The following is a 23845-nucleotide window of genomic DNA, read 5'->3' as shown; positions in this document are numbered from 1 at the left end:
TTCTTATGTTCTGTATCATTTTAACTCCAGGAGAACCCGAGATCACACATCTAATACAGCTTCAGTTGGGGCCTGAGGTCCTTCTCCGTTGTCATTATGTTCTCACAGGGCACAAGGATTACAAAGTGAACATGAAGCAACTTGATAGTTCTCAGATAAATGGGACATGATGCTGAAATCCAGGCGTGGCTCACTGTTCTCTGAGGGAAGAAGTTAGCTGAGGTTTGACTGACTCCAAGACAAGGAGAGAACAGAGACCTTCCTCCTAAAAGTCCCTAGGAAACGTGCATTCGTCATTCTGTGCCCAATAAAGTAGTTGGGAGCTTGGGGTGCTGCCTTTGTGCTATGAGTTCTCTAGACAGACACATATTACTAACTAAGGGCCTGGTGCTGGGGGTGCAGAACACTGACTCGCACCGATTTCATAGGATCAAGCACAAGTTAGTTTCACTGAAACCCATCATTCTACTGCCAAAGTGTCTCAGGTCCAGGGTGGGAAAGCAAGAGCTCTTGTTCATACACTGAGTGAGCTATCTGTGGAATTTCTGGAGAGGGGCAGGGGGAAAAGCCACACAGAGGTCTCCGAGGTGTAGAATGCGGGGAGCAGCATGCTGATAAGACATTTAGAAGGAAGCTGTGGAATATTCTGGGTCGAGGAACAAAGAATGGAGACAGGGCAAGACCTCCGACTTTCTCCAGCCTCACAAATGAGTCGGTGCATATGCTTGCCCCTTGCCTATTCCTAGGAGTGGCACCAACCCACTTTCTAGCTTTGCTTTTATTTCATCAGAGACCATCAGTGAAAGAACATTGTACGTTTTCTGGAAAGCTCTCCTTCCAGCACCGCCTCCAGGCCCCTCAATTCCTCTTGCTCCCTCCAAAAGAAAGGTGAAGGGATTTTCCCCACCTTTCCACTCCATAATCATAATCATTATGACCAAAGCTTAGCCAACACAATTTAACTAGATCAGCACTAACCTCTCCCAGCTTTCTTTCTGGAAGGGTTTCAGCTGGATTTCTCCTGAGGGGTTAGTCACTGGCAGGCTTGACAGAGCAGAGATGGCTTTCAGCATTACCTTCTGCAGCTGCAAGGGCACAGGGCTGGCAGGTCAGAGGGCAACAGCAAGTTTCCATCCTGACCCAATGGTGCTAGAATAGAGAGTGACACAAGGTACGTGATCTGGAGTATTCACAGAAGTGTCACATTAGTTCACACTACTGCAGGCTCTGACCTGACGGAGGAAGTCTGATGTTACCAGATAAGCCAGAGTAAATATTGTCCAGAAGGTGATTGATAGTTAATATTGACATTAGAAAAATAGCCAGGTCATAAAGAGATATTTCCAGCAGATGGTGCTCTCCAATGATAATTGTAGATGGAAGAAAGCACCCATCAGATACAAACTAGTGCTCCAATTCACCAGATGGCCGCAAGCTCAGAAGCCTACCTTTCAGCACATTCATCTCGTCAAAGCTGTACCATGTACCTGGTCCATTCCTGTTGAAGTGGCAGCAATTCAGTGAAACACTGGCCTGTTGAAGGTCACTGCACCTTCTCTGAAGCAGGTGGCTGGTGCAGGGACCTGCTGTCTTTACCAGGCAACTTACAACTAGGCCACGTGGAAGTACTGGACACCAGAAACCCTGAAACCTGTGTGCCAGGGATACTTTGTACCACTCTCCTTCCCTTAGACCCTCTGCTGTGCAGGAGAAACACTAGGTGAGAACGTGGGGCTTTTCTCCTGGACCTGACAATAAGGCCGAAACCCCGTTTCAGACCTGAATTTAATGTCTGGCTCATCTCACTGGTCATCCCCATCAACAGGGAAGGTGTGTAATGCTTTCCAGGCTGCTGAGTGTATTCAGCTCAATTCTGTGAAGGTGGCTCCCAGCGAGAGGGGATGGTGATACAGATTGAAGTGACTTGGTGGTGCGGAAAGTGGCTTCTGTTCATTTACCTCCAAGAAAGTCAATGTCTTGTTTCCAAGAAGTGAATTGTTTTACTGTTCTTTAACTCCAGGACTTGTCGAGCCTCCTTAAGTGCCCCTGAAAATCTGCAGGCACATCCATTGCATGTACGCAAACCAGCAGTGTCCACCCATTCTGCAGTCACCATTAAGGAGACCCATGAAAGCCTGGCCTCTCAGATCCTTTTGTGTTCAGTCAGTAGGGGATGTGGATGGAGAACTTGCTGGTTGTACCCAGGAGACCCTCTGGGCTGCTCAAGTGTAGAAATCTGCTTGCTGGGTGACTCTGGCTGGAGAGGTCTGGATCATGCCCTGCTGTGTGGAAGGGCAGAGGACAGCCACTGAAATGGACTTCCTTGCCCTGGCATTCCACATTTCCACCAGCCACCTGTTTGCATCTCAGTCCTTTCCAGTGGGGGTACAAAAAGCAAACATAGTGCAATGGGCCTTTTCTTTTCCTGGATCGCTGTTTACAAGCCTTGGCAGAGCCTCCGGGGCTCCTAGGTGCAAAGTCACGGAGAGAGGGATGGCCTTGGGTTAAACACTGATGGACTGTGACGTCTGGGATGCTCCCCCATTCCCTAGTATTTTCTAAGAAATACTAATTCATCTGCAAGCACATTGCCCTTTGCTTCCCAATCCCTAGCAGCTGGGAGGGCTCACTACCTGCTATTGGAAAGCAAAATCATTGCAAGTGAATTTCGTGCAGGTGAAAGGTGCCAGTTTACCACCCTACAGGCTGAAGTCCTCTATGCACAGAGCGGGAACAGCTTAGGCCGCTCCAATTTAAACCTTAAGTAAAGGAGCTGTTTGCGTTAGCAATCCGACCAGGGTCATGAGGCACCAGCAGCAGAGATCGCTTTGAATGAGAAGGAGATGAAACAATGTTAGTAGGGAATGTACAGTCCAGCTACAGAGGGGAAGGGCTCAGAGACTCAAAGTCCTTCCTGCCAGCCAGGGTAGGAGAAAGGGAATGTCCAAGTAGAGCCATTGATGGGCCTGCTCACGTGACACCCTCAGGTGAAGACCTGTGGAGGAGACAGTTGTGACTGTGACCCCAGGGTAGATTTAAGATTGTTAGTCAGCTGCTTTCCCAATTGGCTGGGCTAATGTGACCTCTCTAGCTAGTGGATCAGCTGCTGGAGGTCTGAAGCCCAGTCAGCTTGGCTTTCTGTTTCAACAAATGTATGCAACACGTGTGCCTGGAATGAAGTAGGCTCTTAGCAGAGCTGTCTCTGACAGGCGGCTCGCAGTGCTTCTGCTAGATGTTAGTACACTGGCTTTTCTGGCTGGGAGCTGGTTATAGGCAGAAGGTGGTTGCACCGTCGATACGTGTATATCAGCTGTCCCCAGCTCCTGAATCAGGCCTACTTGCTCAGAGCTAGCTGGGAAGACACAGCTTCAGTTTAAAAGCTACCTGCTATGGCCACACTCGCTATGGGAATTAGGAAGCAAAGTGGGATTCTCGGGGTACTCATTTGCATACCCCTACCCAAAATGCCCTCCTAGCTCAGGGATACAGTGAAAGACTATTTGCAGAATGATTTTCTGTGGACTCTTTGATCCCATGGGCTTACACAGGTTCAATGGCACACAGGTCCATAGGTGGCGAGTTATATGGGCTCGAGGTGCCCAGGTTCCAGGAATATTCAGGGCCGGGTGCCCTGCTCCAGCAATATTTGGAGCTGGGTCTCTCCCCCGGCCCTGTCTGGATCAGGCGCCAGTGCCGGCGAGTCTCCCCACACCACCCCGCCCCATCGCATCCCTGCCTGGATCAGGTCCCGGCCTCCACCTTCCACCCTCCCTCCTGCATCCGCCCTCCGCCGTTTCCCTGCCTGTTCCGAACCTGCTGTCAGAAAACAGTTTCCGGCAGAACTGGTGTCTGCTGTCCCAGGGTCCAAGCACCTGCGAACCGTTCATGACAAGGCAGGCTGCCCTTACCCTGCTCTTCTGCCCTAGCCCTGAGCCTCTCCAACACCCCAAACTCTTCATCCCCAGCCAGAGCCCTCATCCTCCCCGCACCCTGATCCTCATCCTCAGCCAGAGCCCTCCTCCCCCCACACCCTGATCCTCATCCCCAGCCAGAGCCCTCATCCCCCCACACTCTGATCCTCATCTCCCACCAGAGCCCTCATCCCCCGGCACCCTGAGCCTCTGCTCTAGCTCTGAGACCCCCCGCATCATGAACCCTTCATCCTCAGCCCCAACCCTCATTCCCCTGCAGCCTGATCCTCTGCCCCGGCGTGCACCACCTCCCTCTTCCTACACCCCCACCCAAGCCTGCACCCAAACTCCGTCCCAAAGCCTGCACCCCTCACCCCCTCCTGCACACCCAGCCCCTGCCCTAGCCCACAGCCTGCACCCAGCACCCAAACTCCCTCCCAGAGCCTGCAACCTCACCCCTTCCTACCCCCCCCACCACCAGCCCAGAGCCTGCACCCCTCACCCCTTTCTGCACCCCACCACCAGCCAGAAGCCTGCACCCAAAACTCCATCCAAAGCCTGCAGCCCTCACCCCTCCTGCACACCCACTCCGTGCCCCAGCTGGAGCCTGCACCCAGCACCCAAACTCCTTCCCAAAGCCTGCACCCATCCTGCACCCTAATCCCCAGCCCAAGACCTGCACCCCAGACCTCCCCACTGAAACCCCGCCCAGAGCCTTAGGCAGGTGGAGGCGGAGTTTGAGGGGCAGAGTTGGGGGGGTGGGTTCTGGGCACCACCAAAATTTCTACAAACTTGCCTCCCATGCACAAGTCCCAGTTCCTGGCAAGGGAGCAGGCCATTTCCTTGGGCTGAGTGTGCTTTTTAGCTGTGCTCCAGACAGCCTAGGCAGGCCCCGACGTCACTCTCATTTCATTAAGCCCTTCTGATGCATGGCCCTGCATGCCTGCCAGATCAAATTATAAATACCGGGAATTTCAATGAGACTGGAACTATATTTGGAAAGGCTTAATGTAAGCAGCAACATGGGAGCTCCCTACTCCTTTGGCATTTGTAGGTCATGTAAGATGTGATGTAATCAGAGCAGCTAGCCTCATGCATATCTTCAGAAGCCCACTGGCGCTGCCAGAGAAACTGAGGCGCCATCTGTGCTGGTTTTATCCTGATTAGTTTTAGACACAGTCTGTCTGGCCTGAGAGGGCAGGGCCCAGCAACCATGCTTAACCGAGGCCTAGTCAAATCATTTAGCCTGTTGAAGTGGGTTCATCATAGATGGGGTCTGACATATTTGCCTCCTTGCAGCATGGCAGCAGGCACTTGTTTTTCATTGTTCCCAGCACTTTGCAGCTACCTCTCTCTGGGCAATACTCAGCACACACACAGCTCTTTGCCCATTTAAAATGCGACATGGACATAGCCCCCCAGACCCCCATGGGGAGAGGGCAGTGTGAACATTCCCATTCGCAGATGGGACACTTAAGGCACAGCCAGGGGACGTGACCTGACCGTGGCCACAGAGGGGCAGAGTCAGGATAAAAGAGTGGGAGATTCTGGCTTCTGGGCCCACGCCCGCCTCCCTACATGGGTGACCTCGACCTTTAACCCAGGGGTAGGCAACCTCTGGCACGGGTGCTGAAGGCGGCACGCGAGCTGATTTTTAATGGCACTCACACTGCCTGGGTCCTGGCCACTGGTCCGGGGGGCTCTGCATTTTATTTAATTTTAAATGAAGCTTCTTAAACATTTTAAAAACATTTAAAATTAGAGTGAATGAATGAAGACTCGGCACACCACTTCCGAAAGGTTGCTGACCCCTGATTTGACCACTAGGGAAGCTGAGGCAACTCTCTATGACACCCACAACCCTTCTCATCCACAAAGTATTTGAGATTAGGGTAATGGCAGCAAAGTGGGGATGACCGGACTGGCTGGGGATCTCCGTGCCCCGGGGGGCAGAGCTGACTCCTCTATGAGTTCCTTCCCAGAGCAGATCACTGGGAGGAGTTGGGGAGAGATAAGGGCTGAGGATCTGCTCTGGGATTGGGTAGCATGGAGTAAAAGCATCAGCAGGAGGGTGGTTAGGATGCATGTTGCTCTTCCTCTCCTCTGCTTTGGCTACTGCTGTCCCGCAATGTGGACAGGGGCCTTTGCTGAGACCCCTGCTAGCCAAACAGTATGACAGACCATTCCTCCAGTTAGCATCCATAGCACAGTTTTAATATATGCTTCTCATAACTGCCCATGTTGGTGAGTGAACCTGAGCTAGGATAATATAGCTAGGACTGCGTTTAAACTTGGCTATAAAACCATTCTCAGGAATGATGTTATTGAGTTAAGAGTTCTCCATCTGTCTGCATTGCTAAAGCCCTTTTCACCTTCATGTCTAGGCCTAATATTGTATCTAAAAACAGACAAATCAAAAGAACTGGAGAGTGAGGCAGAGGCCTGGAAACAGCAGCCATCTGCACACAGCAAGAGGCCAAGAAGCAGAGCTGGTGTCACACAATCCAGACAGGACAAACACATAGGGTGAGAAGAGGGTGCCCTTGAGCCTAACCCACCTCCTGTGGGAGGCCAGCCTGAGTCACGCTAATGCCCAGGCCCACAAGAAGGGACTGCACAGGAGCATGAGATCAGGAAAAAGCATGAAAAAGCAACCAGGAGTTCAGCTGCAGATTTCATTTGCATTGCAAAGAAGAGGTGGATTATTCCAGTGGGGACTTGGACAGAACATGAAAGTCAATAGATAGGTCATGTCTTCAGTGTCACTGATGCTATTGTTTAAACATGTGTGACATACCTTCAGGTAACTTCCCCTCTGACTGCAGGTACCTGTGAATTGAAACAGAAACCATGGTGAACATATAGTGAGGCCACTCGAATCCTTCTTTAAATATGTATAAGCACTAAGGGCTAAATCACACACAGCTGAAAACACACAATGGCAGCCCCTAAAATAAGCTTTCTGGAGCAGACACTGGATGTCTCAGCTCCCACTGACCCTGGAAGATAGCAGGTATGGTTCCCCACAAATGAATTTGCTCCTAATCCATCACTACTTTCCTTGGCCTCACTGCTGGACGGCTGGTGGGGCAGGGCATAAGCTCTCCCCACCTACAATATAGGAAACTCTGCAAGAAGCTACCAAATACCACTTGTTCTTTAGGGTCCTGTCTCTAACGACTTGGGACACTGGCTCAGCAGTAGCACCCCTCTAGCAAGCCATGCTGAATAAAGGACTTGCTAGGGAAGTGCTAGCCAGATTTCCCCAGCCCATGTCGACAGGACTCTGCATATTTAATCTAATCATGTCCCTCTGTCCACAAGCGCAAGTGTTTGAACCCACTTCTGTTTCCATTGTTCAAACCAGCTTGTGGAATAGGACACTGGTTCTGCCTTGCCCAGAGTAGCTGCTCTCTTTTTCACTCAGTGACGGAATCTGCGGGTTTAGTGACTTCGTTCTGGGGAGAGGTGCCCTACAGAGAGCCCTGCAGACAGTTATCCTCTAGTTATCCAAAGAGCAGAGACAGCATGGGCAACGGCAGAGCAAGCTTCCCCCATGCTGTCCCCACAGTGGGCCTCAATCCCAACACAGAAGGACTTCTCAAAAGAAAAAAAAGTCTTTAGAAAACAGAGCAGATGGGGCTCAGTTCAGTGGTGTTATTTACATCAATAAGTCCGGGTGGGTGTCACATACTGAAGGAGTGGGTGGGTGGTTAGCCTCATTCCCCTTTAACGTTACTGTTTTTCCTGCTACAACTTTGCCATTCCCCCTCTGTGTGTAACTCACAACAGTTTATACTCATAACACCATTTACATCTCCACTGATTTTGGCCCAGCCTGCTGGTTGCTGGACCTGTAGATTTCCAGTAGATGGCAGCAGGAGTTACATAGCTAGACTTGTTCTTGTTGAAGGAAAAACAAAATAGAAAATGGACCATTTGGGTGAAAAAAAAGGTTATTTAAGCCTGTGTAATATTTAAAGAGATTGTTATTGTCTCTTACTGGTGCATTTCATGTGTAAATCAACCTGGGCAAACGTACATTGTATGTAAACTACATTGTGCCTCTAGTCATTTTCAAACTATGATTATCTCTAGTTACTGGTTAGTTTCGAGGAAAGGGATTAGCCACACAGGCATAGACAAAATAGGAAGTGCTGGGTGATGAATACACAAAGCAATTCAAAGCAAAAGTCAAGCCAGAAATAAATGCAGGACATGGCAGTATTCAAAAGCAGTGATCAGGAGACCATTGCCCTAAACAGATTCTTCCAGGAATGTTCTTTCCTTCTCCAGAGCTAAGATCCATCGCACAACAGCTCTTGGTACTTCCAGTCTAGCAAACCATCCTTGTAATAATTCTTCAGTCACCCTCCTCTCCACCGTTAAAGTCCCACTATTCAGACTCCTCTCATGGACTTTCTGCTCTGCCACCAGAGTGACAGTCAGGATATTTACTGTCTGTAAATAAAAGGCATCCAACATCCAACGGGATGCTTAAGGTAACAAACAGAAGAGCTGCCCCAGGAGTGGACTAGTAATAATCATCATCACTGGCCACAAACTATAGCAGCAAGGAGCCTGCCTGGAGAAGCCCCAGTTAAGAGCAGCAGGCACAATCAGCAGGGAAGGAAGGCAGCAGTAGCAGAATAGGGGATTTGTGCACACAAAGGTTCAGGAGGAAAAAGCACCACTGGAAATTCAAGTTCTGTTTTGATTAACATGGAAGGTCTTCAGTGCTGGTACTGCAACCCCTCTCTGCTCTCACCTGGAAGAGCTGCTCTACTGGTGCCCTTATTACCTCCATCCTGAGCCAACACTATATCACTGGCTAGGCAAGGTACAGTGCAATGTTACTGTAAGGTTGTAATGCTGCAGAGAAATCAACAGGCTCATCCATTCATGCCTCTTAGGACTATAGATGGGAATGAACTGTGTTTGCAGAGAGAGAGAGAGAGAGGCAAAGCTCTACCTCCCACTCAAGCCCCTATATACTAACAAATATTCCTCCCGCAAATCAATCTTCTAGCTCCCTCCCACGCCCCTCCTGCAGCTCTCTCCAGGGAACACTTCCAAGTAGGGGAGAGGTTGCAGTGCTTTGCTGTTGCCATTTGGGGAATGTTGTTTTACAGACTGGACGTGCTGTGGTTTGGGTGAAATGTAAGAGTCTGGCATGAGGTCATGACAAGGGAAGATACAAATGGGATCCTTTGGGAGCTTTTTCCCTGGGTTGTTTCCTGAGAGACTTTAATTATTATTATTATTTTGAAGTGATGCTGCAGTGAGACCAACCACAGACGGAAGCAGTTGAAACTCATCCACTGAACACCAAAATGCCCCAACCCGATTTATAGCCATTTTACCAAGTGACAGCGGGTCCCTGGCTGTGCTTCTCTGTTATGCTCCTGGCAAGTTCCAAGACAGGCACCTTCCATATCTCCTTCTGGGGGAGGGAGGAAAAGCAGGATCCCTGCAGCAAAGGATTCAAAGAGTCTCCGAAGTCCTGCAGGGAACCCAAGAAATCTCTCTGCATTAAAAGATTCCTGCAGCCTCAGCTCCCCTTAAAATCAATGGGGAATTGAGGGCCCTTAGCACATCATAGGTGCTCAGCAATTTGCAAGATTAGGACCTCATTGTTTAAGCAGTTTCCATTGGGTCAAATTCTGAGGTTCTTATTTTTATTCAGTCAGTACTCCTGCCAGTGAAGTGCATGAGCCAGCTCCTGAGCAGCCCTAAGCACATGCAAATTCCACTGAAGTCAATAAGGAGTGAGTAAAAAGCGAGTGAGGATATCAGGGGTTGGCTCACAGGGAACTTGGAGAGCAGGAAACTCCACTGAAAGGGAAGCATAGTCAGAGTCCCAGTGGGTAGATTGCTGTGTTGGTGACACTGCTCAGAGAGAAACTGTTCCATGAAATCCATGACTGCACTCTAAGAAGGTCCCATTGTGGGGAACTCTACACTGTATTCAATGGGCTATCTGCTAAGGCATACTGAGGAAATACAGTTTGCAGGAGCATAGCAGGGAATGCAAGGCACAGCTGGGGCTCCATTTAGGTTTCTGTCCCTTAATCTGCCCAATTAATCTGATGAAATAGATGTGGAGCAGGAAGAGCAGCCAATCTCCTAGGAGTCCCAGGGATGTTACATACAGCGAGAGATTTGCCAGATGTTGAATGTTTACAATCTGAAATACCTCCCCCACCCTAACCGGACTGGCCAGCTGCATTTCCCCTGCACCCTGAACTGCACTGTGTAGGCAAAGCACAGTTTAAAACATTCATACAATCGACACTCATTCATATTTCAGCAACAAAGGATGGGGCCTCGCCAATTCAGTGTAATCTGGAGAAGGGGTGACCCAGGGATCTTCCAGTTCACAAATGATGGAGCTGCTTCATTGCTCACACTGCCTTCGCCTCTGCACTGTGTGGGGGTGGAGTGTGGAAAGGTTACAGCTTCAGTCAGCTACATGAACAAACTGCTAAAATCTTAATGATCTGGGGGAGGCCATTCCCAGAGGGATCTATTATTTTTGTTTAAGCATGGTCACTGTTACCAAGGAAACAGCTTTGCTGAGTACTAACAAATTTGGTGCCTTCTGCTCAGTTTATTGTTTGTGGCTCTCAGCTCGTGGGGGAGGCATCAGAACAACCTCGGCACAATAAAGAATGAGGAAGGGGCTGGAAGCAGAAGGAAAGAGGCGAGATTCAGAATGGGAATTTATAAGCTGGCAATTGGGATGATGTAATATAGCTGTGGGCTGACTCTCCAAGGAAAGTGGTGAAAGCCCAATCGTTTGAGACCGCAAACACCAGGCTGGACAGAGCACTAGAAAAACATATAGTGGGGGGCCATTTTACCCAGGCTCCATGGAGATGGGCTGCATGGACCTTAGATGGCACGCCTGTCTCTAACCTCCTTGATTCTCCCCATCCCTTGGAATTAGTAAAACTAGACTAGAAAAAACACTGGAACATATACAATACAGAACAACCTTGACTCTGCAAGGAGGGACTGCAACATGAGGTCCCGGCACCAGAAGGAAAACATTCAGGCCTCAGCCATTCCTCCTTTGGACTCTCGGAGCTAGAACACAGACAGATACTAAATCACTCAAAATGAATCATCCCAGGAAATCCTTCTCCAGGATGGAGTGAAGAGGCATCCAGGAAAGGGGAGGAGGGTGACATGGGAAAACACAGGGCTACATGATGTTTTCACTTACTTGGGGTAAATCAGGAGTAACGCCATTGAAATTAATGGGGCACAGTTGTGTAAAACTGGTGTAAGATCAGAATTGGGCCCAAGCTCTCCATCAGTGTGGGAAGATGTCCAAGACAAAGGGAGCAGTGGGGTGCCACATACTATCATCCATCTAATCATCGGAAGAGGAACCTGCTATTTGCACATTGTATCTCTAAGCATGAGCTGGAATTCGTATGTCATAAGGAAATTCTGTAGAGTTTTGCAGAGTAAGGTCTGCAGGATTTGGCTGGATACTGGCCATTTTCTTTACCTATTTGCAATTGGCATTTAATTAAACCCCATACCTGAATATATCCCAGTACAATGTACATGGGACAGGAAATGCCCTTTTCTTTTGTACACGTCCCAAATACAAATCAGCTCTCCCATGGCAGCCATACACAGCACATAAAAGATCCAAGCAAGGGCACTTAACCATAACAAAGCATCAATGACACTCAAACAGCATCATTATCAGCTCATAAATGATAAAACACTAAGCTCCCAAATTCCATCTCCACGGGGCTTCATTTAGAACCCACCGCTGAGTTTACAGCCATTTGGATGCAAACTGGAGGAGTTAGATCGTTTTTCCGAATGGAATTGACAATAATTGCTCAACTAATGATACCTTGATGTAGCTTTCTACGTGGCATCGTTGATATAAGTTTTATGGATGCAGTTGCTATAACAACATAATGCACAGTGTATAAATATAGCAACTCCTATTTTCCACTCAGTTTGCTCTGGTCTTAGCAGCGAAGGGATTGTTCTTTCATATTCTAAATGGGAAGAGATGGATTTCACTGGAGGAAGTGGGTGTGCAAACCCCAGTACAGAACGTTCCATTTTATCTTAAGCCAACAAAACACACATTCACTAGGCAGAAGGGTCTGTTTAAAATGGAAATGCCCTGTGACTCATACAAACCAAAATCACCTTGATGCCATCCATGACATCAGTGTAAAACCCCATCTTTATAAAACAAAAGTGCTTCTAATCATCGACTTCTAAAACACAGGTTCTCAAACTTGTCCCTCACATGCATCTCATCAGTAATCATGTTAATCCTCCTAGTGTGTAGGGACCAACCGAGAACCCAATGTACTAGGCACTGTACAGCAGAATAGTAGACAGTGCATGCCATGAACTGCTTACAGGCTAAATAACTTCATTTTAAAAGAGGCTTGTCTCATGGTCACCTCCCCTCTTGTTCATGATGGGATGGAGCCACCTCTCATTTCCGATCCTAAGCATCTTGTGGCGACTGTGGCAGTAGCTTATGAGGAGGAGGCAGTGTATGAGGACAGCATAAATGTATTGTTAGCTGGCTTCAGTGTAATAAAATAGTCACATTCTCTCCTTTTGTTCTTCATTTTGTCTCTCCTTTCCACTGCTCTGTCTCTCTCAGGAGTAACCATTGTTATGTGACTAGCCAGCTATTCATGGACCACCTACAAGTGCTCTGTGGCCACCAGTTAGCCACAGAATACAGTGGCACTTGAAAAGGTTCAGAAAAGGGCAACTAAAATGATTAGAGATTTGGAGAGGGTCCCATATGAGGAAAGATTAAAGAGGCTAGGACTCTTCAGCTTGGAAAAGAGGAGACTAAGGGGGGGATATGATAGAGGTATATAAAATCATGAGTGATGTGGAGAAAGTGGATAAGGAAAAGTTATTTACTTATTCCCATAATACAAGAACTAGGGGCACCAAATGAAATTAATGGGCAGCAGGTTTAAAACAAATAAAAGGAAGTTCTTCTTCTTCACACAGCGCACAGTCAACTTGTGGAACTCCTTGCCTGAGGAGGTTGTGAAGGCTGGGACTATACCAGCGTTTAAAAGAGAACTGGATAAATTCCTAGTGGTTAAGTCCATAAATGGCTATAAGCCAGGATGGGTAAGGAATGGTGTCCCTAGCCTCTGTTTGTCAGAGGATGGAGATGGATGGCAGGAGAGAGATCACTTGATCATTGCCTGTTAGCTTCACTCCCTCTGGGGCACCTGGCACTGGCCACCGTCGGTAGACAGATACTGGGCTAGATGGACCTTTGGTCTGACCCAGTATGGCCATTCTTATGTTCTTATGTTAGAAATCATGCTATAAAACTAAGCCAATCAGTGCCATCTGATGGACGTAAAATGAGTCTGGTGAGTCTTATCAGCCACAGATGTCACCCCTGCCCCTACAACAGGCTGTGTTCTTGTCAGTCTCCCCAGACTGAATGGGTGATGAAGCTTCAACCTCACATCCTTTAGAGGCTGGTGCAGGGGGCCGGATGGGATAACTTGCACTGCTGCTGTCCACACCATGCCTGTTCTGTGGAATGATTTCAGCCTCCAGCACTGTCAAACTAACACTTCTCAGTAGCAGACTCTTGTATACTTACACATTTAAAAGGCAAAAACTTGGATAAGGCAGGTGGCTTAATCACTGGGCCATTAGGGCATGTAGCTTTGCAAACAGGGGAGGAACCATGGTTTGTTTCTGGAGCCACCTCTTCTGACAGAGACATGGGAAACATCCAGCCCCTCTTGGCGAGAGTGCGGGTTCCTGGGACATGGGAGCTTTAAGCATGCTGGGGAGAAGAGAGGACTCTCCCAGGGCTTCCTTCCAAAGAATCCCAAAGCACTGGCACTGGAAGATGGTGGGGTGGGGCCCATTACAGGGACTGTATCCATCACTTCATTCTTATGTGAAAAGAAATCTGTAAAAAAAAAGTTACTTTTCTGTTGGTTTGGGGCTGCATTCAAAATCGCCACAGGAAGATTTCAAGCAAAACGCTAATGTATGCTTTTTTATTTCTTGCTGAAAAAACAAATCCTCCCCACAAGTCCTGAAACTGTATAGCTATCCACAAATCTGGGGCTTGGACACATATGCAATAGCAGCAACTGGACCAGCCACAAAAGCTGTATGTTGGGAGACTGGTGTATGAGAGAATCTTGGGGTTGGTCATGCAGCCCACTCCACCCCTGCCTTTGGAGGGCATGGGGCAGAAGTAACAGGGTCAAACGGGGTGCAAAATCATTTAATTAATTGGAATAGCACCCCAATTTACCTTTTCCATCTACAAGAGTGGTGGGGGGACCCTGCAAGACACGGTTTGAAAGACTAATTGTGTTAGTTCAATGAAAGTACCATACGTGGTACTAGCTGACACGGAGACAGGAAGGGAAGAGAGTTAATTTGATCTCTTTCCTGCTTTTTTCCCCATACAATCATATGGGGGGTAGTGGCAGGCAGGAACATCAGTGTGTGTGAAAGGTCACCACACATGCGCTGCAGCTGTCTGAAAGCTGTATGTGTGAGAACTTTATCAGGGCACAGAACCCATGAGTGATGTGGTCATGCTCTAGTTCCTCTGTGAGACAGGCTGCCCCCCACAAAAAATGAAAGAAGCAGCAGCCACTAAAAATAAAACTTAACCCCTCAGTAGCTGTGGAGCTGCTGGATTAAATGAATGAGAGCAGAGAGTGACTCTGTCTTTGGGGAGAAGACACATATTAAAGAGAACAAAAACAGCCAGGAGTCTGGTGGCACCTTAAAGACTAACAGATTTATTTATTTGGGCATAAGCTTTTGAGGGTAAAAAACCCACTTCTTTTTACCCACAAAAGCTTATGCCCAAATACATCTGTTAGTCTTTAAGGTGCCACCGGACTCCTCGTTGTTTTTGTGGACACAGGATAACATGGCTGCCTCGCTGATGTTAAAGAGATACACGTCTGCTAGATGGCAGGGGATGGAGTTCAGAGGCCAGAGTCTCTTCCATTCAAACATTTTTCATAATCCATCAGTGCACAAGGGATGTGAGTTGTGCATTACATTTTGGTGAAAGTGCATTCATAACACAAAGCTAGGCGTCAGAAAGTGTAGCTACGAAGGGGCCCAGAACAGGATCAGCAGAGTAGGGGCTTGTAAGCCCACAATGAAGGGCATGAGCAGAGAAACACGGGGAGAGTACAGAAGTAGAACAGATGGGGTGCACAGGTCACAAGTGCATTGGCAGAGTTTTGGGCAGTTCCCACAACTGGAATAGCAGAGGGTGCTGCATTTCGGGATTGAGGTGAATCGGTGGAGTCCATGCAGTCCTTGGCTCTAGTATGAATATTTCACTTGCACAGGCACCACATGCACTCGGTTTCAAATAGCATTTTGGCAAGGCGTGCGACAGACTGTACGGCACATTGTACCTTAGAGCCGTGTAAAGGGCGATGTGGTTAGCGTGGCCGCTCACTCCTCCCGCATCAAAGGTTATCAGCTGCAAAAAAAACCCCACAGAACACAGTTATTTAGCGGAGGAGCAGAGTGTGCAGTAAAAGGTTGTAACTACATTCTAGGGGGTTGGGCATTTGTGTAACTCAGCATTGTCCCGGCCAGAAGTCTTCAGTGAGTCCTGTGTTTGTAAAGCAATGAGCACAATGGAATTCTGGTCCATGACTAGGGCTCTGAGGTGCTGCAGTAATACAAATCATACACACAATAAAATAATAATAATTCAGACACCCTGGTGCTGAGAGAAGGATAAAAGCCTCGACAGAAAGATGAGAAGCGTCACTTCCTGAGAATCAGGATACGCATGTTACTAATAATAATCAGACCTTACAGTTACTCTGAAGAAATTCTCTCTTATAAACTCCTGGTTACTGGATCCAGGAGAATCTACTATAAAAGCCACTTTCTCCTGGAGTTGACAGATTACTGGGGTGCATGTGAACTACAGGGCAAGACTGCGCTTTGCTAGGCCCTAGATCATGACATTATAATGCAGGCAGGAACAGCAGGCTCCATAAATCACTTTTTTGCCTGTAATGGGAATGCACTTCAGGATCACACTGTGAAAAAACAGCCTGTTACTGGAATACATTATTTTAACCAACCAGCTAACAGTGTCCTGGGTTTGACTAAGGCAGGCTCTTGGTCAGGCTGGAACAATAGATTATTTGTCTGCACCGGGAAAGGTTTTATTTCATTATTCAAAGGTAGTGTGGACTGCAAAGAAATCAACACCTCCCTAGTGTCTCCTTCCTTGCCCAGCCTGTTCTGTCCCTTCAGTACTGGGAGGAAATGCCACTGCCTTGCTTACTCACAACTGTTCCTTTCTCCAAATCAGTTTCACAGGCAACGCCCAAAGCACTGGGTAAAAGGTTGAGGGAAGATCAAACAGTCTCCCCACCTGCTTTGCAACCCGTTGCTCCACCCACCCAACAGGAAGAGCAGCAAAGGCATCCCTTTCAAACACAGAAGGTGCTTTGTGAACAACAGTCGAAGACAGATTACACTTTCTCGCTCAGAGATGTGAAAAAACACCCCCCTGAGCAGTGCAAGTTTCAGCGCTGTAAAGTGGCAGTGTAGACAGTGCACCGGCGTTGGGAGGCTCCCAGCGCTGGTAGCTACTCCCCTCGTGATGCCGCAAGCTACTCCCCTCGTGAGCTACTTTTCCAGTGCTGGTGCTGCAACAACACAGCCACATTAAAGCGCTGCCGCGGCAGCACTTTACCATTGGTAGTGAAGACAGACCCTAAGACAGATCCAGAAAACACAGGCAGTGAACAAGCCTTTTGTAAATACTCTCCACCCTCTGAGAGTCCCCAGTTATACTTTTCATTTTGCTCAGCAGCTGTAATTTGGTGCAGTGAGTTTGGCTACCCAGCAGAAGAATTAACTGGATCATTATTTGACTCTTTAAACTATGTTTGGTGGGAGCCCCACTGGTTTTTACCAGACATTAAGAGTTGTTTCCTTGATATCTCTTTCACACCGAGTCAATTTGCACAACAGAGTGCTTCCCCTTTTCCTGTACTTTGGTATCTGTTTGAGAGGCTGTTCCCACGGAAGGCATGGTTCTGTAAGGTACTGAGCTTGCCTGATCCGCTCAGATTTCAGCGCCTACATTATGTCACATGATCAGGCCCTAAGGCAGGGAGCTGGCAGAGTTACTGTAAAACATCAGGCAGTGCAATGAATTCACATGGAGCTCTATACACCAGAGATAAGACCCTGTCCTTGCCCCAAAGAACTAACAGTCTCAATTCACCTTCACACTGAGTCGTACATTTCTTATGTCACAATTAGTCCCGATGATTTTAATCGGAGTAGCAAGGTGCTACCCCACATTAGTAAGAGTGGGAGAACGTGGCCCTAGGACAGGACATATTGACAGACACACAGAGCAGCTTGTACTTTAAAAAAACCTACCAAATCAAACCATACTTCACTGCACCACTCATCTTCCTCTGTGGAGAGGTTGAGAGAATAAACCACCCATGCCAACCGTTAGTCACCTTACTTAGGCTATGGAATGGCCTAAGGTCGTTAAAAGCTGTGAGTGTACACATAGCTACTGGAAGGGGCTCAGATCCTGGGGGGATGGAGGCGAGATAAGAATCTCTGTCTATCATACATAATTACAGTAACAAATAGCTTAAATTGGGATAGTATCTGAATGGGGGTGATTTTCAAATGATGCTGCCCATGGTCATTTGCATGTGAATCTACTGTGCCTACAAGCATGCAGATGTGTGTGCAATTATCCACTGTACTCATCCAGTGACCTGTCTTGTAGGAGAAACACATATGGGTGTACATTTTACCTGCATAATTTAGGTGATTACCTTTGAAATGTTAGCCCTGTATTCACAGGTATCACGTCATTCACTGCTGAGATGCAGCTGTGACTGACATGTCTAGTGTTTAGGGTCTATCACACAGGCCACTGATTTCATATAGTCTGGCTGCTGTATTAATTACTGCTAGCATTCTGGAAGCATGCAGCAATCACATTTAAATGCATTCTCCTGGCCCCTGGGAATTTATTTTATAATCTGACTTTCCAGTTTGTCTCTCACATGCTGGAGATAACTTTCAAAGAGGAACTTTTGCTCATTCCATACAGTGCACCAGTTACGTGTTTGGTTTAAAAACATAACCCAAACCTGCTGATGATGAAAGCAAGCAAGCAATCAGGATAAGATAGGACAACCTGCACATCTTGATTCTGCCTGGGCTGGAACACAGGCTTGACTATTTCTGCGATCAGGAGGCTGGGATAGGAAATATTCTTGACATGGAAATTTGTTCAGTGGAATCTTTGGGGGTTTCCTTCTCTACGTCTGCTCTGAAAAGGGAGCCATTGCTGTTGGTGCTGATGTGTTTTCTTTTTCTGGATGACTTTGGTATCTAGGAGACGGAACTTTCACTGGTGGAAGCCAGCAATGCAGCCAACATAAACAAGGAATGAGAAATCCCTTCCAGAGCGGGTGGGGAGCACAGAGGAAATCTGCTCAATTACCAGCAGAAGAGCTAAGAGCTCTAGAGTCTGAGCTTCCTCTGCAAATCATGCACACTGGAAAAGAACAACATTAGAAGTTGTGGGTCTCCTGACTGTTGCTGGCACCGTCTAATATTTAAAAATGCAGCTCACCTTTACTCAAGGAGACCGACGGAATAGATGTTTCCTTTCTGTGGAGCAGATTCTCTGTTCTTTTCTAGGAAGTGGGTCATGCAAGAAAACACTGTAGAAGCAACCTGCTTTTATAGCCCCATTTCCTCCACATATAATTTTTACGGGCCTGGAAAGGTCATTAGAAATTACACTCCAGGCTGTCACCTCTTTGGCCCTTTGTGGGGCAAGTTTTTGGAAGACATCCAGCTGGATTTGGAGAGCACTTTGGCCCCCTCCCACATCCTATTAAACAAGAGAAACTATAATTTAATATAATGGGCTATTGGGCAAAAATCAAACCACAGTCTGCGTCGCAGTGCTGGCTGCACTGGAGCTGCAGATGTCTGAGTGAGTGCCAGCTCTTTAGGAAAGCCCACAGGACCTTTCATTCTCTCGCCTGCCTCAAACACACCTGATAAAACTACAGCACAAAGAAAGGTGGGAGAAAGCAGGGATGGCATAGATTCTTGCAAGAGGTGCATTCTTGTACAGCAAACTGTGCATGCTGCATTATGTTCCCAGTGTCCTGCAAAGCGATATAAAGTCCTTTCTACACTAGAATATCAAATTTGAGTCTCTTGAATTTCAGGAGCTGGTGGGATTCTGATTCCAAACCCCGGATCTGAACCCAACGTCCAGAGTTTGTATTCCAGGTTGAATTCCAAAACCAGAAGGGGCTTGGCCGGTTTGGACGTGGCCCAAGATTATGGGAATCTTTCTAGAGCAGTTGAAGTTGAGAGATTTCCACCAGTCCCAAATGAAGAGCAACTCATAAGATTCTGGTTCCTTTGAACCCCAGCTCTAGCTCTGCCCCAACACAATCTGAATGCTAGCTCCTCACCAAGCCTCCGATAACACTATTCCCCGAGACTCTGACTAGCAGACATTGCATCATCTAGAGGTTGTCTGAGGCCCAAGCAAAACCATGTAACGTAACGTGCGGTACATACACTAGGTACTTCCTAATCCAGATCGAGACAGACTGGCTTTGGCTGATTCTCCTGCAGTACTGGCTTTTGCTTAGAAATCCAGCAGTCAGGAAATCATTTCCAAAGTTTCTAAATTAGTTTTGGCTTTGAGTTGACTAACCTTTAATTTCTGTGTCTCCACTATTTAACGCTGAGCTAGGATGACACATGTCCCTGTAGCTCTCAAAGAGATTGAGTTACTCACTGACTTCCAGGGCAATTGGGGGAAATGAGTAACTATGTAATAGCACAGAAATACACAGAATATAGTGTGACTCTCTCTCCCACAATCCCTCCTTTCAGACATGCTGGAACTCTAGCATGTTTCCCCATGGCCAAATGACACAGGAGTTCTGTAAATACGAGATATTGTTCTCTATGCAATGATTATGGAGAAGAGCTGGGCTAAGGTCTGATGCCTGTCTTAATGGGCAAAAAGGGTGTGTGTTTTTTAGTCATGTTAAGTTGACTGAGTTAGCTTAACATGTGTGAAGCCATGTTAGCCTGTAACTCAACCAGGCTTTTCAGTCATGCTAAGGTACATCAGCCAAGACAATGTGACTGAAACACCCAACGCTTTTTGCCCATCAAGTCCAGGGCCCTAGTCTCTGGAAAGCAACGCCCCCCCAAAGTGCAGACAAGAGCTACCTGTAGCCCACACCGCAGAGTTTTACAAAGTAGAAGACACCCAAGTTGTAGGTGCTCAACGAAACGAATCAACCGCTTGTTTTCATTGTTGGGAAACTCTATTCCTACTCCTGATTTAGGGAAGTTACAAGAACCAGCGACTATCTAGGCCATGGGCATTTATTCTGGAGGCTTAAAATTATGTAAATATATATGCAAATCTGATGCCACCGGCTCCTGGCCCTCTGTGGCAGTGACAACGATTCATTTGTCTGGGAAACACATCTCCATTTACACAGACCAAGCTCAGAGCAGTTCAGTGAACTGTTTGAACATGTCCAGATAGAGGGATGCAGTGGGTCCCAAAAGCCATGGATCTAGACAGTCAGGATCCATTGCTTTCATCATTAACAAGGCTACATGCCATGCTAGCAGCACAGCATGAAGGACACTTGTGATGTTCGTGTTTCATGCTTTGAAAACAATGCACGTGATTTTTCAACTCACGCTATATAACTGCAAGGCTTAAGCCTCCTACGCCCTCTGCACCACACAAAGCTTGCATTAAATTTCCTCTGAGACAGAGCTCCAACCCTTCCTCATTATTCAGGAGAAGTTTTATTGGATTCAGGATTTCTACTGGGACTTCAAAGGGTCTGCCCTGCTGCCCAAGAGAGTAAAAAACATGCAGTGCAAGTCCTCTTGTGATAAGAACTTTCAGATCATATTAAAACTCCTGACTATTCACAGGGCCAAAATACACTGAATGACTGTAGGAAAGCTGCATCTGATTTCCCTGTGCACAGCACTGAATTTCATGGATAATTAGCCTCGGAATCAATACAGAATTGGAAGCATGAGCTGTCTCTTGTTAAAGAACTTTCAGTTCTTGTGTTACAAGACTCAGAGTGACTCTGATTCACAGTATCTGCTTTCCTTTGTTGTTTTGCATATTGCCGTGGGGTTTGTTTTTAATGTTTTGTGAGTTTGGTGCTAAAGAAACATGAAGGACTGTAACAGTGCCAACCCACTGCCACGGCGTCTCTTGCTGGTTGTGCTGGGAATTAGCTCTCTTGGACCATTAGGGTGCCTTTTACTAGCGGTGTCCTACTTGCCGTTGCTTCCACTTCCTCCACCATCTCCACCATCTGGACCCACGTCACTCCCAGACTGCTGGGTTCTCTTCGGGAGAGACTGGACCCTTCCGTCTGAGCCCCAGCCTGCTGTCTCCCTCCCTTTTGGGGGACAGGTGGTCCTCAGCTTCTTCCACTTCCCTTAGCCGCCAACTGCAGTCTCTAGTCTAGCCCCTGGCTTCAGGGGCAAATTGCAGTCTGGATTTAGGCCACTCTCCTCATTGGCAAGTAGGGATAAAGGAAGGGGGGAACCCAGGCCCACCTGCAACTCTGGGTCCTGGCCCAGGGACCCTATAGCTGGCCGCCACTTACTGCCTCTCTTCCTATTCCCCCAGCCTACTTTCCCTGGGCCATTTCCCCCATAGCCCCAGCACCTTCCCTGCCCTTGCTTCAGGGCCTCAGTCTGGCCATGGTCAGCCAAGAGCTCCCCTATTGCTCTGCTACCCTGCCCAGCACTACAGTATAATTCCCCTCTATTCGGCATTGATGAGGCCTCATCTGGATACTGTGTCCAGTTTTGGGCCCCACACTACAAGGAGGATGTGGAAAAATTCGAAAGAGTCCAGCGGAGGGCAACAAAAATGATTAGGGGACTGGAGCACATGACTTATGAGAAGAGGCTGAGGGAACTGGGATTGTTTAGTTTGCAGAATTGAAGAATGAGGGGGGATTTGATAGCTGCTGTCAAATATCTGAAAGGGGGTTCCAAAGAGGATGGATCTAGACTGTTCTCAGTGGTACCAGATGATAGAACAAGGAGTAATGGTCGCAAGTTGCAGTGGGGGAGGTTTAGGTTGGATATTAGAAAAAACTTTTTCACTGGGAAGGTGGTGAAGCACTGGAACACGTTACCTAAGGATGTGGTGGAATCTTCTTCCTTAGAGGTTTTTAAGGTCAGGATTGACGAAGCCCTGGCTGGGATGATTTAGCTGGGGATTGGTCCTGCTTGGAGCAAGGGGTTGGACTAGATACCTCCTGAGGTCCCTTCCAACCCTGATATTCTGTGATTCTATGACAGTCCTTTCCCTCCAGGGAGAGACTGCCTCTTACTCTGCGGAGAAGCCCTTTATATATGGGCTGCACCAGCAAGCCTTCTCCTTCTCTCCTCTCTCAATAAACCCTTTCCTGATTGGCTGGATGCTGCACAGCCTCTCCAAGGCTGCCTTAACTCTGCTCCTGACTGTGTGGGGCAGCCGCCCCAACACAGGGACTATCATGCCAGACTACAGCCAGGCTTAGTAGAGAGGGGTTTTGTGCATGTTTCCTCACTACATAGTGCTTTAATCCTGTTCTGTAGAAATCCTACTGTTTCAGTCCTGGGCTCTCACACAGACCATGCAATGCACTTGAGTCCTGACCAGCAATCCCCCTGGGATTCCAGTCCTGAGTCCCAACACACAACTCTGCCAACATATCTCAAACCCTGACCCTCAGACAATCCTGAGTTTTTCATAGATGAAGACTAGTGAAACATTGTGGTTTTAAGATGTAAACAAACATCCACTAGTGACTAGGGCAGAGATGGGCAAACTACGGCTCACGAGCTGGACCATCCTGCCCGGTCTTGAGCTGCTGGATGGGGAGGCTAGCCCTCGACTCCTCCCCGGCTGCCCCTCTTCCCCCAGAGCCATGCCACCTCATGGGCAGTGCTCTGGGTGGCAGCGCTGCACACTCCTGCCGAGCAGCACGGCAGCGTGTCTGGCTCCCGTCCGGGTGGCGCGGCTACCAGACATACTGCACTGAGCATTATGTAAGGGGGCCGGGGTCCCAGGAGGCAGTCAGGGAGCAAGGGGCAGTTGGATGGAGTGGAGGTTCTGGGGGGTGGTCAGGGGATGGGGGGGTTGGATAAGCATGGGAGCCCTGGGGGGCCTCTCAGGGATTGGCGTGTGGATAGGGGTCAGGGGATGTGGAACGGGGAGGCTGGATAGGCATGGGGTCCCGGGAGGCCTGTCAAGGGGCGAGGGTGTGGATAGCGGTCAGAGCAGTCAGGGGACTGGGAGCAGGGAGGATTGGATAGGGGGTGAGGGTAGTTAGGGACGGGATCCCGGGAGGGGGAAGTTAGAGGACAAGGAGCAGGGGGGGTTGGATGGGTCAGGGGCTCTGAGGGAGGCAGTCAGGGGGCGGGAAGTGGGAGGGGGCGGATGGGGGCAGGGGCCAGGCTGTTTAGGGAGGCACAGCCTTCCCTACCCGGCCCTCCATACCGTTTTGAAACCCCAGTGTGACCCTTGGGCCAAAAAGTTTGCCCACCCCTGGACTAGGGTAAGACGTCTCCAAGCTCATTTCACTTGTGTAACTGTCAGGAATTGAGCCCAGGGCTCTGGAGGTGAAAGATCCATCCATTAATCTACAGTGTCATCCTTTCCCGTTTTATTTAATAAGGCTGTTTTATTTGTTCTGGTCTTTTTGTAGGTGTTAAAGTATTTGGCAGAGGGTTGGTCTGATTTTGTTTTACCTATAAAAGAGTTTTGTGAGAGTTTCTGGAATCTACAGAGGAGTAGACACAAAGCT

At 48.1% G+C, this 23845-nt stretch overlaps 1 protein-coding gene across 5 annotated transcripts in view; it reads right to left on the bottom strand.

Moving 5' to 3' along the window:
* The window catches only part of PIGL (phosphatidylinositol glycan anchor biosynthesis class L), an 82467-nt gene that overhangs the window by 4779 nt on the left and 53843 nt on the right, over nucleotides 1-23845 (bottom strand). The window contains exons 4-8 of one of the 5 annotated variants that reach the window (XM_030536703.1): nucleotides 15359-15426; nucleotides 10909-11000; nucleotides 9275-9414; nucleotides 6709-6740; nucleotides 1065-1149 (exon numbers count right to left, since the gene is read on the bottom strand). In XM_030536703.1, coding sequence (XP_030392563.1) covers nucleotides 6711-6740; nucleotides 9275-9414; nucleotides 10909-11000; nucleotides 15359-15426 — 330 coding nt within the window. In that variant the 3' untranslated portion in view covers nucleotides 1065-1149; nucleotides 6709-6710. Of the gene's footprint in view, nucleotides 1-978; nucleotides 1150-6708; nucleotides 6741-9274; nucleotides 9415-10908; nucleotides 11001-15358; nucleotides 15427-23845 lie in introns of those variants that run through there. The other 4 variants (XR_003996974.1, XM_030536702.1, XM_030536704.1 and 1 more) reach the window with 4 other exon arrangements.

This window comes from Gopherus evgoodei, chromosome 17 (assembly GCF_007399415.2).
Source record: "Gopherus evgoodei ecotype Sinaloan lineage chromosome 17, rGopEvg1_v1.p, whole genome shotgun sequence".
Taxonomy (NCBI): Eukaryota; Metazoa; Chordata; order Testudines; family Testudinidae; genus Gopherus; species Gopherus evgoodei.
This window is presented reverse-complemented; position numbering and strand designations above follow the sequence as displayed.